The sequence below is a fragment of the Lissotriton helveticus genome, chromosome 11, assembly GCF_964261635.1.
Source record: "Lissotriton helveticus chromosome 11, aLisHel1.1, whole genome shotgun sequence".
Lineage (NCBI taxonomy): Eukaryota > Metazoa > Chordata > Amphibia > Caudata > Salamandridae > Lissotriton > Lissotriton helveticus.
This window is the reverse complement of record NC_136072.1, coordinates 819,970,262-819,984,388: the sequence shown is the minus strand read 5'-3', so window position 1 is coordinate 819,984,388 and position 14,127 is coordinate 819,970,262. Positions and strand designations below refer to the sequence as shown.

At 46.2% G+C, this 14,127-nt stretch overlaps 1 protein-coding gene across 6 annotated transcripts in view; it reads right to left on the bottom strand.

Moving 5' to 3' along the window:
* The window catches only part of LOC144792096 (uncharacterized), a 710,230-nt gene that overhangs the window by 375,086 nt on the left and 321,017 nt on the right, over positions 1–14,127 (bottom strand). For all 6 annotated transcript variants that reach the window (XM_078666963.1, XM_078666967.1, XM_078666965.1 and 3 more), the window contains 4 exons: positions 10,680–10,826; positions 9,424–9,555; positions 8,423–8,530; positions 7,767–7,865 (listed from right to left, as the gene is read on the bottom strand). In XM_078666963.1, coding sequence (XP_078523089.1) covers positions 7,767–7,865; positions 8,423–8,530; positions 9,424–9,555; positions 10,680–10,826 — 486 coding nt within the window. The remainder of the gene's footprint in view (positions 1–7,766; positions 7,866–8,422; positions 8,531–9,423; positions 9,556–10,679; positions 10,827–14,127) is intronic.

Sequence of the window (14,127 nt, the reverse complement as noted above, 5' to 3'; positions counted from 1 at the left end):
CAGCAAATATGGAAAGAGGAAGTAGCGAGGAGAAATAAAGATATTTTTCCTTGCTACGCCTCACTGGAAAAGGCATAACATTTTGTTGCATTCCTAGGTTTACTCCCTTTACGTAATCAGGAAATGTAGCAAAATCCGTGGGTGGATCCATGGAAACACCCAAGCTCCACCCATGGAATGCCTCCCAGCTTGCAATGTAACACAACGCAGCGCAAGCATCTGCGTGTCGTTATATTACTTTACAAAGCCACGCAAGGCGGCGCAAATCATTCCTTGCGTGGCTTTGCTTTGTAAATATTACTGACACCTTTGCATTGTCCTTGCGTTGCGCAATTAAAGGCTTGATAAATCTGGGCCGTAGCTCTTTTAACATCAGTACGGTCACTTACATCATCGTGTGACCATTAGTATACATGCCACTGTGAAATCTACACAGTACTGCACGAAGCATAGTAAAACAAGCCAATTGTTTTTTTTTGTTATAATCATTTGGCCTTTGAAATGATTACTTTGAAAATAGTCTTTTCAATTTTTTGTTTGAAAAAATATGCTTTCCTGAGCATATTTTTGTAAATAATTCGTTAACATTTTCTTTTATGCAATATTATTTACCTGGTCTTTCATTTAATATGTTTTCCCGACATAGATCGGGTTGCATGGCAAGGACATAGAAACCTACTACCTCTATGGAGCGGGCACATATTGTGTTGAGGGCCAGGAGCATGAAAGTCAGCAATAGAGCTCATTTGCTGGGTTTTCCTTTTAATGATGATGCTGATTCGCTGGGTTTTGATTTTGAGGTTGCTGCTAGTGGGTGGGTTTTAGTATTAAGGTTCATGGTAAAGTTTTAGTTTCATTTTTAGGTTGGAGTGTGGTTTTGGTGATCTGGGTGTGGCACTGTTAGGATGCTGAAGATTTGGACCGTGCCCGCCCCGTGGTGATGTGCTCGGTTGGATTGTGGTTTTGGTAAACATGTTTTGGCATGTAGCATCGATTTGATTACTGGTTTTGGAGATACTGCAAGTGAGTGCTGCAAAAAAGCCAGCTATGGCCAGATATGTTGGCAAACAAGACAACCGCCAACTCATTGGTTCCTAACGAAATGGGCTGGAGATAATGAGCAATAAGAGGTATTCACATTGTTACCCCACATAAGCCCAGAGTAAGTTGTGTTTGTGCCCTGTTTACAGTATTGTGGTGAGGTCCACTCTGAAACTTCCTCTGGAGCTGCAGTGCAGCTGACGCTGATCCAATGGGACGTGGAGAATTGAAGCCCTGAGGTGGAAAAGAGGAGTTAGACTGTGGAGGTTTATTCGGGGACCTATACTTGTAAGTGAGGGGATTGTAAACTGCTAATGACCATGCAGGTTCAGAACTCGCTGTCCCTAATGTGTAGTATGTTCCACTGTGAGGAACATTTTATGTATTTATCTCAAATCATGTAAAGTAAGAAGCCCTGTCATGCTCTAAATAATGAGACCTACAACCTTTAATGCCAACATCAGTCAAGAGGTCCTGGCAGATTTTAAATCGGGTTTTAGGTGGGACGGCTCTATAAAGAGTAGTCTTTCAAATCCGCTAGAGGAGGTGCTGTGTCATCAATGTTATGTTTAAGAAGAAAAAACAGACAAGCACTCAGTAGGTGAGATCAGGTGCCCTTTACATTATATGTTTTATTAATCGGAATGACAGTCAGCACCATGTACTGGAACAAATCCAGCCAACGTCCTCATCTGAACAAAAGCTCTCTATTGCTCAATAAGGGTGCTCAGTGAAGTTTGATCTCAATTATTCGAAAGGCATTGGTATTTATCAATCGGTTCAAGCTTCCTTTGACCAAGGAAACACATTTGAATGTAATTTTTCCTCTTCAAAGCACATTACTTGTGTATTCCCATGTTTAGACATAGGTGGTCATGTTGAGTAGAAACACAGTTGAATGCATTATTCTTTGGATTCCTGTCAATGTCCTGTTGCAGAGTATACAGCTCTTAGTTGATTCTAACGGATATAATGCAATACCATATACACATTGTTCATTGCTATTGACTGGGGAACCTTTGGGTACAATTCAGGTTACCCTATGATTGCATAAATTAGACCTCAGAGGTGCATGTAGATTGATGGCAATTAAAGAAAAAGGTGAATATAATACCGTGCCAGTTTGACTTTGTAGTGCACAGGCAGCATTGCAACATATCTTGGACAATGCATTCCAAAATGTCCTTAATATATCTATGGTGATTTTATTTTTGCAATTTTTTGGCCTACTCAAACTTCAGAGAAGCTACAGATGTGTGCATATATATTTTACTTTTTTTTTTTGTATCTTATATATATATATATTGTGCATATATATTTTACAATGGCTACAAGTAGATCCCCTGTGTGCTAAACTAAAGAAATGCGAATTTCACATCTTAACAGTTTAATGTCTCAGTTAAGTTCTCTCTCCAGTATCATATATGTACATAGGACAAGTCAAAGTTGCCATCTAACATTGTCAAAGTTTTATTGTTTCTTGGGCTTTGCCAACTTTCGTATAAAATATGTTACCAATTAGCTCTTTCAGAGTCACAACTGACCCGGTTTCCTAAGATGAACTTACCATTTATATGGTGCAGAAGGAAAAATTATTGTTTTAGAAAGTTAGGGAGTTGTCCTGTTCTTCACTTGTGTAACAGAGACCAGGCAGTTCAAAGAAGTTTCACTTGGGTACTGCTATCTCTTTTAAGTATGAGAGTAACACTGTTTAAAGTACGAGAAGACAAAATGTATTATACTACTCTAGCTCAATGTTATCAAGTCATGGTAAATGGACAAGCATAACTGGATCTGTACCCCGGTGAAAGACTTTAAAAAACAGAGGGTGCATGGAGGAAGCACAGTGTAAAGGAGGGAGAATGAACACTGGGGGGAAGAAAAGATATAGTAGGATTATTAGTGGGAACAATCAAAAGTGGAGAAAATCATATCCATGAACAATTTCAGAATTATTTGCAGGATTAAAATTCAAAATTCAGTTGTTACACTTTTATGAAACTGCAGGAGATTGAGGATTTTCATTTCCACAGAATGACAACAAAGGGTTATTAGGTACGCAGTTCAGAAGGGAGTGACTTTCAGATTGAATGAACCACTCCTGTGAAGGATATTTGCAAAAGCTATTTGGTTAAAAAAGTTAGAGCTGGGAATGGAAGTCGGCACAGGAGCAGGGGGCATAGCAAGCAAGGTAACGAAGCTGAGATATTCCTGTGTGCTCCGCTCCTTGTCTGCTATAATCGCAAGTCGTCAGTGCCTTCCAATGTGGTCTTGGGCGGAAAACAGCACATACCTGAACCCAAGAGTCCAAGGAGAGCTCCTGTAATTATTCTTGCCTCGGAGATAATGGTAAGCCCGCACAAGCTACATGGCCACGGACCATAGGACAGCGAGTGGCTGCAAATGTTAAAGAGCCTCCCGGGTGCTGGTCTGCAGCAGGTGTGGAGGTGGAGTAGGGGAATCAATTCCTTGCAGTGCCAGGAGCTGAGAAGTATGGTGCTGCCAAAGGTACTCCAAATGCACCAAACCAGAAATTCTGGAGCCAGAGGATCGAGGAGCAGGTAAAGACTGGGATGAGATTGGAGGCGCAAATACAATGGAGGTTTTGGGAGGGTGGGCAGAATGTCTCCAGCTCCTCCTGGGATTTTTGATTGAGAAGGGTTTGTTGACTATCACCATAGCGGGTAAATTAGCTGGGGTAGCTTTTGCAGGTGCCGGCGAAGTTTTTAGGCATGTGGATGGGGCCAAGTTTACAGCGTCACAAGTATTGAGGGTGTTGAAAAAGGCATTGAGTGCACTGGGATACCTGGCTCAGGAGTTTGCTATGCATTCATTCAGGATTGGGATGGCGACAGGAGTAGAGCACAGGGGGTAGACGGCAGCAGAGATCAGGCATGTGGGGAGATGGAAGTCAGACTGCTACCAGCTAATTGAGAATGGGATGGGTTTTTCAGGATCTCCATGAGTGCTGCTGTTTTTAACACTAGGTTGCATTGCGGGTCCGGAAAGAGGAAATAATAGAGGTGTGGATATGTGGGCATTCCTTCGTTAAATGGGCGGCCCGGCATCCGGAAACCAGGGGAGGTGGAACACAGCTTGGATTTCTAGAAACAGGTTCAGCTGAAGTGGTTTGGTAAGGGGGGCATGTGTTGGCTTGAGTTATTGCCTAAGTTAAAGTTGTTGACAAGGGGAGGCCTCTGCCCAGCCGAGTTGTTCCTGCATTTGGGCAAGAATGGCTTGGTGCAGATGATAGGACTAGTACTCTTTACGAGTATCAAGGCTGATTTGCAGATCAAGAGTTTATGGGCTGGTACCATCATGGTGTGGACTGAGTTCTTGCCGAGGAGAGCAAGGAGAGTGGTGATAAAATCAAGTGCCATTGAGAGGGTGTAGGAAGCTGGCTCAGTATATGGTAGGCCACTAGGTGGCTATACCGTGCACAGAGTTCAGGGGTTCCCCAAAGTATACAGGGCTCAATATAAAACCCAAGGTGCTCTATTAGTGGCAGAGTGGGCGAGCAGCCTTAGGCTTCAAACAGAGGAGTGTTAAGACATTTGTTGCACAACATTGACCAATAATGGGCACGCTACTCAAAAAGGAGATCCACACCAATTTTAGAAAAATAAGCTTTGCTTGTTCTATATTTTAAGAACAAGATCTTCTCAGTAAGGTAAGTACGTTTTTAAATATAATTACTTTTCACTTTCAAAAGTCCACACTTAGAAACATTTCTGAGCTGGTCAATATTATCCTAAGGAGGAAAACAATAGTGCAGTTATATGGGTAAGTATCACACTTCCAGTGGTTCCGAAGACTGTAACTGTAACTGTGATACTTACCTGTATAACAGCATTATTGTTTTCAGGCCAGCAAGGGTCAGGTGAGTACCAAAACTGCACCACCAGCGGCACAGAGGCGGCCGGGTGTAGAGGTCAAAATCAGAGTTCGGCCAATGCGTTTCAATGAAGACTGAGGGTGCTCAAAGCCACATTGCTTGCAGGTCAGTAAATTGGTTGCAGGGACCAAGCTTTGGAGGTTAGATTCTAGCACGGGGAGGGCCACAAAGCAGCACCAAACATACACCACCAGCGGCATAGGTTCGGTCTGGTGCACGGAGCAAATTCAGCATCGTGTGCCCAATGCTTCTCAATGAGGATTCTGCTTTTGGCAAACAGGCTGCAGGAGTCGCACCAGATGTTGCAGAAGGGTGACCAATGACAGGAGAAGTAAGTAGAGATGTATGTGGTTGTAGGGGCACCATCGATTCAGCTCACCAAGGCGCAATGTCTTCAGGTGCAGGGGAGCGTTTCGACGTCGGAGTCTTCTTAATGGGACCGGTGTTGTCAGGGGAGTCACTGAATTCAGGCTGCAGGTGTCGTCAAGGGGTCCAGGAGGGATCAGCCAATGCTGGACTCAAGGTTACTGAACAGGTGAGCCACTCAGACTCAGGTTGTGGGTGTTGGGTGCAGAGTGGGCATGAGTCGCAGTTCCAGATGGATCCGGAGTCCTTGTAGTTTGATTCTTCTGAACTGGGCTGTGAAGGCAAATATCCCCGATAAAACGGGTAGGATTTTGGGGGTGATAATCCAAATGGCTACAAGAGAGTATACCATAGTTAACCTGTATGTGCTCAATGATCACCAAGAAACATTCCTAAAGGCGGCCATCTCTACAGCCTAGGTGTATGCCCAGGGTGACCAGGAAGGGAATCTGAACATCGTGATGTACCCAATAAATGACAGATCGCTTCAGCAATTTGATAGCTGTAGCTCAGCTTCCGTTCACCTTAGGGCCTGGCTCGTGACGGTGAGAATAATGAATGTATGGGAAAAAAAGTGGATGTAAATTTTATAGATTTCTCTTCAATTTCTCGGCCCATAGGATCTGTGTTTGCGTTAACCACTTCCTGACCAGCACTAGGGTTAGAGAGGAGATAATAGGTGTCAAAATAGGCTGCATCGCACTATCAGACTGTGCCCCAATTATGCTCAAAATGGGCACAGCATCAAACACCAGAAGTTCGCACTTTGGCACATACATGATTTCTGAGGTTCAGGAGGAAAGATGCTTCACTGAGAATGACACACAGGATATCTCTTCCTCCATTCTCTGGTATTCATTGAGAGTGTATGTTAGAGGTATCGTTATTACAGTAGCAGCGCGATCCATGAAGGCATTGCTGGAGCTCGCACGTAAATGCCATCATCATAAGTGAAGTTTGAAAGTGAGCACTAAAGTATTACTTTCACCAAAGTATGAAGTCTGCTCTTGGATTCGCATCTGAGTTTAAGGTCCTAGGCTAGGACAAGGCAGAATATGCCCTTCTTACGCCCAAAAACAAATTTCATAGCACTGGTAACAAGGCATGGAGATTGTTGGCTACTCACCTGAAAGTAAAACACAAAAACTGCAGATAAAGTCCAAAAGATAAATCAACAATACAAGGGAAAAGAGCCCTTATTGAATAGGCGATAGGGGAGGTTTTTAGGGCTTTTTAACAACAGCTCTCTACCAGGGAGGAGGTCACATTAGAAGAAGTCTCAAGATAACTGCATAATAATTTGCAATGTATGTTACCACGGGATTGAGGCAGGCTTTGGATGAGCCCATTACAATAGAGGAGGTAATCACAGGAATAATTCAATTTAAAAGTGGGATATCTCTAAGTCCTGTTGGCTTTATGGCTACTTTCTACAAACTATATATAAACTGTTACAGATCCTCACCAGATGATTTAATGTGATAGAGAACCTAGGAATAGTAACCTCCACAATGAGCGTAGTGACAGTTATTCCCAAACTGATCTAAGATCCATTACTGTGTATATCTATAGGCCAATGTCTCTTTTAATAATGATATATAACGACTTATTAGCATCCGAGTCTCAAGGTTGGGACCCCTTACTACCGAATATCACTGATGCGGACCAATCTGGATTTGTAACTACACAGCACTATGGTGATAACACCAAAAAACTTCTCCACACATTGGAGAACTACCAAAGAAAGGACCAAATTGTCCGTCTGCTCTCATTAGAAGCTGAAAGGGCATGCTACAGAGTAGACTGGACATATCTGAGGAAGGTACTAACATGGATCCCTGGTTTCTCACATTATTAGGCCCACAAATTGATGTAAATTGTTATCTACGAGACCTATTTATTTTAAGTGCTTTACTGACATCAAAGATTCACGCTGTGATGTCATATTTTCTTGTCAAACAGCTTTGATTGCAAATTCTCTGGCACATCATGTGAAAACCACCCTTTGCATTTAAGTGTAAAATATATTCTTATTTAAATTTAAAACTTAGTAGTAGATAAATCAAAATGTTATTCCATTTCGTACAGTTGCACGCTGGAAAAATACCAACATTTTTGTACTAAATAACTGTTTAAATTGTGTTGAAGATTGGCTAATTTACTGTGCCATTGGAAACAGAATGTATTGTGCATATTCTATAAAAACGTCTACAGGGAAATCTCACTTCTGCAGTCTGTGTTCAGAAGGTCTGTATGCGGGTCAGTGATTTTCTGGATCTCTGTGACTGTAGCCTGGGGTGGATCGGCGCCTGTCATTTATACACCTCAGTTTCTGACTTACGCTGTCTAAACGGTCACTCATCATGCCTAGCCTATCACTCACACTGTCTCTCGGCTCTTACCATATCTTAACATCACTGACCAAACCTTGGTTCTCAGTACTGAGGACTACACCCTCACTCACCATGTCTCTTGGTTCCAGGGTAGCTCCAGCCTCTAACAACCGTTCCACCAAATCCAGATGTCCTCTGACGCAGGCCCGGTGCAGGGCAGTGCATCGGAACTATAAAAGGAGAGAAGAGATATTTGTGTTACTCCTGCCCAGATCTACCCTCCACTTTCAACAAACCTACTCCCACTGCAGACACCTGTAACACTGAACAACAACCCACTTCAGAGAGTGTGAGAACTGCATGACACCTCAACTCACTGCAGAGCATCGGAAAAGAAATCACAGCCACGTTTACCTGGCTGAGACCCCCCACACCTCACTCCTTCACAGACTGTGAGAAGAGATCTCATCTGTATTCACTCCTATAGGGTTGGAGTTTATTCTGTTCACATAGTGTCGATAAGACACCAGATTTGACCTTTCGCTCCTCGCTAGGACAACTTTAAAGGGTCCCGTGCATGCTGCTTTTTACGACTTTACCCCACTGTTGCATACATATCCAAACACTTCATTCCTCTACTTTCGAAAAGGACTGGTCAACCAGAGCGAGGTGGTAACTCTATGTGCAGTAAAGATATTACTCCCTTCCAGGTGATCTATTGCACCCTTCGAAATATTCAGTGCCTGCACCTCTCACCACAGTAGCCACCTCAAGTATCCTTACCCACCTGGTCGGAAACGTTGGGATCCCCACCGTCATCCAGGTACTTGTCCACCACGAGCCGCTGGTTTTCTAGAGCAGCCTGCAGGAACTGTGCAGTGTCCACTGGGCCTGTCTGAAGACATTCAGAGCATAAAAATAGAGTGAGTCTTTAGGACAAGCAACACTATGAGTAAAAATCGCATGACACAATGTGGATGCAAGCCTTGATCACAACCGGTCAAAGCAATCTCAATTTAACTATGTAGTAACAACCTCACAACATAAATTGAAGGTGAGTATTGAGAACACAGCGCACTGTGAGTAAAATTCTAACAAGTTCAGAACAAGCACTGGAGGTTAGTCTCCAGGACATTTTCAGAGCACAGCCTTGTGGTGAATCAACTGTCACAGCACCTACATGCAAGCACCATAAAGCAGTTAGGTCAAACAAGATGGAAATGAGTTGCAACACAGATACTGTCATAACACTGGCTTGAGAACATTAACAAATAATTTCACAGGATTGACCTATACGGCTGCACATGACGCAAGCTTAAAGCAAATGTCCAACCATGAGCCAAATATAATTATGATGAAAGTCACCAATCATGGTCCAGATTTGAGGCCACTGTCCAAACATGACGTAGACTTTAGACCAGTGATCAGTAATGAGAAAGACTCCAAGCCAATGACCAATCATAATACTACCTAGCGACAAATTATAACAAAGGTTGAAAGTTAGTGACCAATTATTGTTCAGGCTGAGACCAGTGACTAGTTATGACACAGATTCAACATTAATAACCAATGATGACACAGACTCGAGATGACTGACCACTTAAAACACAGTGATAGTCCATTCATGTAAAGGTTTGAGATCAGTGTCCAGTCCCGATGCAGGGTTGAAATTAGTGTCCAAATATGACAGATGACTGAGGCTAGTGACCAATCAATACACAGTTGTGAAGCCAGTGTGCAATTATGACAGAGCTAACATCAGTGGCCAGTCACGACAAAAAATCTTACTATCTCTTGGGGCGGGGCGCTTCTTGGCTGGGGGATGTGTTTAGCTCTTTTCTTTCGCTTCTTAAGGTTCACAATGTTCTGCAGATCTTCTAAGCTGTCCAGACGAATCCGGGTGTCATTCAACTTGCTGAGCTGTGGGTATGAGAAGGGATATTGGATTCAGCTGGTCACACTCAAGCACCAGCTCACCAAATAAGTTTCAAGTCACTCTCAGGGATCACAACCACTTATTGGAACATGACTACCCAACTGTAGGGTACTCTGCACTTCAGCAGCTTTCCATCCAACAGCATACGTCATAGGGAAATCTGCTGCCAGGCACCTCTTCACCTTCCCACTGACCCAGGAGCCAGAGGAAACTCTGCACCTTCACACTGATCCATCACTCGCAAGCCAACTCACGCCAAAGAACTGCACTGATGTTAGTGCTGGTTTAAAGTTTTTACCACTACAAAACCTTGTGGTGGAAGCCTGTACTTTACAAGTAACCAAATGAAATAAATACATAAAATAGCAGTGAGTGCTCTAAGGTGTGAGTGAAGACCATTGGATGAGCTGTGAGTTGGGCTTACAACTGGAAGGGAAGCAGGTACTGCAGGTCAAGACCCACACAGACTAGCAGGCACACTAGCTGCATCTGGAAGTCAATAGATGCGATAGTAGGAGCTGCTGCCGGTTAAGATGATGCAAACACAAGGAGATGATGGACGGAGCGCTGAAACTTTTCAGACATTCACCCCCAGCCACAGGTCTGTGTTGAATCCATCATCATTCTTTAGCTCACTACGCCACCTCAGTTCAGGCCCCGCTATATGCAAATCAGTCTTGACTCTGTGCCTCATGGGAACAGTCCAGCTGGAACTGCCAAGCCAGGTCTTCCCTGAACCGGAAACAAGCATCCTGGGACCGGTTTCTGGGTAACACCCTTCAACAGCCAGGCTAGATTATAGAAAAACTCAGGGTGTGGGTCTTGATACTGAAATATTAACAATCGTGCTGTGCAACACTGAGATGCATTAACAGCAGCACTTTGTGGAGGTCTTTCTACTCTAAAAGCAGGAGGTGATGCAGGTTAGGATTGGTAGAGTTGACTGTGGATCCCGGGTAATTTTGCAATAACACCTGGCAACTGAGGTCATCACTGAAGCTTACGTTTGCCACTAAATAAATATTCCATCACACAACACAATATGATGCACAGAAGGAAAATGGCAACATGTATCCACAACTAGACACAATTCCTGGTACAGAATCACCTTCTTCCTCTTCTCCTCCTGCTTGTCCTCCTGGATGGCCCATTGAATGCATGTTGATTGTGGCTTTGGTCGCTCATGATCCCGGGACACATCTGCTGCCCGCTGCCGAAGTACTTGACCCTTCCCCTGGAAGTGATCACCGCTGACCTGAGGGATAAGAACAATATGAGGTGTGCACCATAGAAATCATCAGAAGGGCTAGTATCCTTTGATTTTTTTTTTTTGTAAAACAATTTTTATTGCAGATAATAATGCAAACATTACAGGTATTTCTCATGTAAGAGCATGCGGGATCTCAAAATAATCAAGTCTCTGCAATATAATTTTCCACATCATCGCAATTCGTGGTCTGGGGCTGGGTGGTAGTTGTCACACCAATTGCTTCCCCTTCATCACTACTCAATGGCGTATCTGATGATCAACCGCTGTCTGCTTTTAACTTTACTTTCCCCCCTCCACCAACCCCCCCTTCCAGCATCCGGTCCGTTCAAACTGTTAGGTCGGTGGCAATGGAATGTTGCAACCCCCCTCCCCACCTTCCGTACCCTCCCCCCACCCACGGTGGTCAATGGTGTCTCGTGTCTGGGTTGTCGCATGTTGAAGTGTGTTGGTGACCTGCGGAGTCTGGAGATGTCTAAGGAGTGTGTGTGTCCATGGTGGGAGCTATGGCGGGTATCACCTCCCCGGGTTCCCCAGGGTCCTCAGCTTCATCTTCTCCCTCGCTCTCCACTGTGTTATCCCTAAGTGCCTGGACTAGAGTTTCCCAAGCTAGTGCCGCTTCCTGGGCCTTCTCGTCAGGCCCCCGTCGAGCCAGTTGATATCTGATCGTGCTCTCCGCCGCCGCCCATTTCTGGAACTCAGTCAGCCATTTCCTATGTGTCGGCGCTGCCTTCGCTTTCCATCCCCTAGTGAGTTCCCTCTTCGCAAGGAGTAGGCCCATGTCTATAAATTTGCTTGTCAGTTTATTCTTACGTGTGTGCGGAAACCAGTGTAGGAGTGTAGTTGCACTATCGTAGTGTAGCTCCCTCTCTGTGACCGCGTTCATGGTATCGCCCACATCCCTCCAGAAGTCCTGTAAGTGTGGGCAGTCCCTCAGCATGTGCAGTAAGTCTGCGTCCAACCGTGCGCATCTAGGACACGCTGCATCCTCTGCTCCAAAGTATTGCGCTATTTTGTGCGGAGTGAGATAAGCCCTATGAAGGATGTAGAGCTGTATTAACTGGAACCGAGCGTTCCTGGTGCTCTTCTTGGGCCTCTGAACCAACTGGGCCCACGTCGTATCCGGGATCTCCCTCTGCAGGTCAGTCTCCCATTGGGTTTTTAAGCGCGTAAGGGGTCGTAAGGTGCTCTCGAGTATTCTGGAGTGTAGGCACGTGACTGCCTTGACCGTGCCTGCGGCCATCATCACATACTGACACGGTGGCGACGTCGTGGGTTCACACAGTCCCTCGCCCCAGTGCGCTTGGATCCCTCGTACCACCGCCGCGTGTAGCAAATAGTCACCTCTCGGAAGGTCGAATTGTTCCTGTAAGGATTGATACGGCGCGAGTACCCCGTCAGTGAAGAGGTCTCCCACCATCTGTAAGCCAGCCTCCTCCCAACTCCGAAGGCTCGACCAGTCGCCTCCATGCGGCAGTGCCGTGAGCATACCCAGTGGAATTTCGGGTGCGTACGGGTGACCGGTGCCCGCGCGCTTATGCACGCGGCTCCAGCAGAGCCTCAATGTCCGCTCCTCCTGAGATAAGTCTCTGAGTGCTAGCTTCCGCTGCAGGGTGATGTATGCTAGCACATGGCGAGGGGTGCCAGTGTCCCTTTCCTGCTCCAGGCCCCGGTATACCCTTGCCACTTCCTGTGTGAGGAATTGCAGCTGGGCGGCCAAATAATAATACTCGAAATCAGGGACCGCGAGTCCGCCCTCGTTCTTCGGGCGGGTCAGGGTCGCCAAGGCTATCCTCCGCCTGCCAGCCCCCCACAGAAAGGACACTACCTGGGATCTTAGCCGTCGAAATACGGCACTTGGAATCCACACTGGCAAGGTTCGAAAGAAGTACAGTAACCGCGGCAGGGCGATCATTTTTAGCAACGAGACCCGGCCTGTCATTGACAGCGGGAGGGTGGCCCAGAAAAGCATGTTACCCTGCAGTGCTCGGATGCAACGGTTTATATTGCCTTCTAGCAAATCTGCGGGTTCGTGGTAAATGTACACCCCTAGGTAGGGCAAACAGGCCGGCTCCCAGCGGGGCTCGGGACGGGTCATGGGGCACCTCTCCGCTTTCCGGAGGGGAAAGAGGCAAGTCTTCGCCCAGTTCACCTTCAGGCCCGATACATCTCCGAAACGCGCCAACAGGTCTTCCGCCCCCACCACTGCCTCTTCGGCATTCTCCAGGAACAGTAGGAGGTCGTCCGCATATAATGATATGTAATGACGGGTCCCGTCCACCTCCAGTCCTTGGTAGGAGTCACCTTTCCTAGCTAGTGCTGCCAGCGGCTCTATCGCTAGGGCGAACAGCAAGGGAGAGAGTGCACACCCTTGTCTAGTGCCCCTAAGCACTGCATATTTATCTGATATCAACGCTCCTATTCGCACCCTAGCGCCCGCTGACGCATACAGCACCTCCGTCCACCGCACGTATTCATCCCCAATGCCGAAGCTTCGCAGCACTTTGTACAAGTAGCCCCATTCCAGGCTGTCGAAGGCTTTTTCTATGTCGATCGCCATCACCACCGGGGCCTTGGCGGTCGGAGGAGGATCCGCTACGAGCCTCAGCAACCTACGGATGTTGTGAGACGTATTCCTAGTGGGGATAAAGCCCGACTGATCCTTGTGAACCAAGTCTTGCATGTGGGCCATCAGCCTGGTGGCCAGGACAGTGCTCAAGATTTTATAGTCCGTCGTGAGCATCGACAGTGGTCTGTACGATGCCGGGTCAGAGCTGGTCCTATGCGGCTTGAGCAAGGGGATCATGAGCGCCTCGCGCATCGAACAGGGCAATTCCCCCCTCTCTTTCGCCTCGTTATATATGATTTGGAGCCGTGGGGCTAGGATATCAATGTATTTACCATAGAACTCGACGGGCAGGCCGTCCACTCCCGGCGTTTTCCCGCGCGCCATTTTCTTTATGGCCCCCCTAATTTCCGCTAGGTCAATCGGGCCCCCAAGGGCTTCCGCTTGGTCCGGTTCTAGGCACGGCAAGTGTATCTCAGACAACAAGTTCTCTAATATCTCGGTTCGGTCCGCTGGGCTTCCCCTATACAGTCGCTCGTAGTACGCTTTAAAGCATTGTAAAATGTCTGGCTGGGTGTAACACTTGGTGCCGTTCGCATCAATCAGGGACAATATTGGAGCAGCACCCCTATTGGGGTTTGCCAACCAGGCTAGGAGCGTCCCCGTCTTATCTCCCTCAGCGAGCGCTTTGGTTAAGTATGTTTTGTGATCAAAACAGCGAAG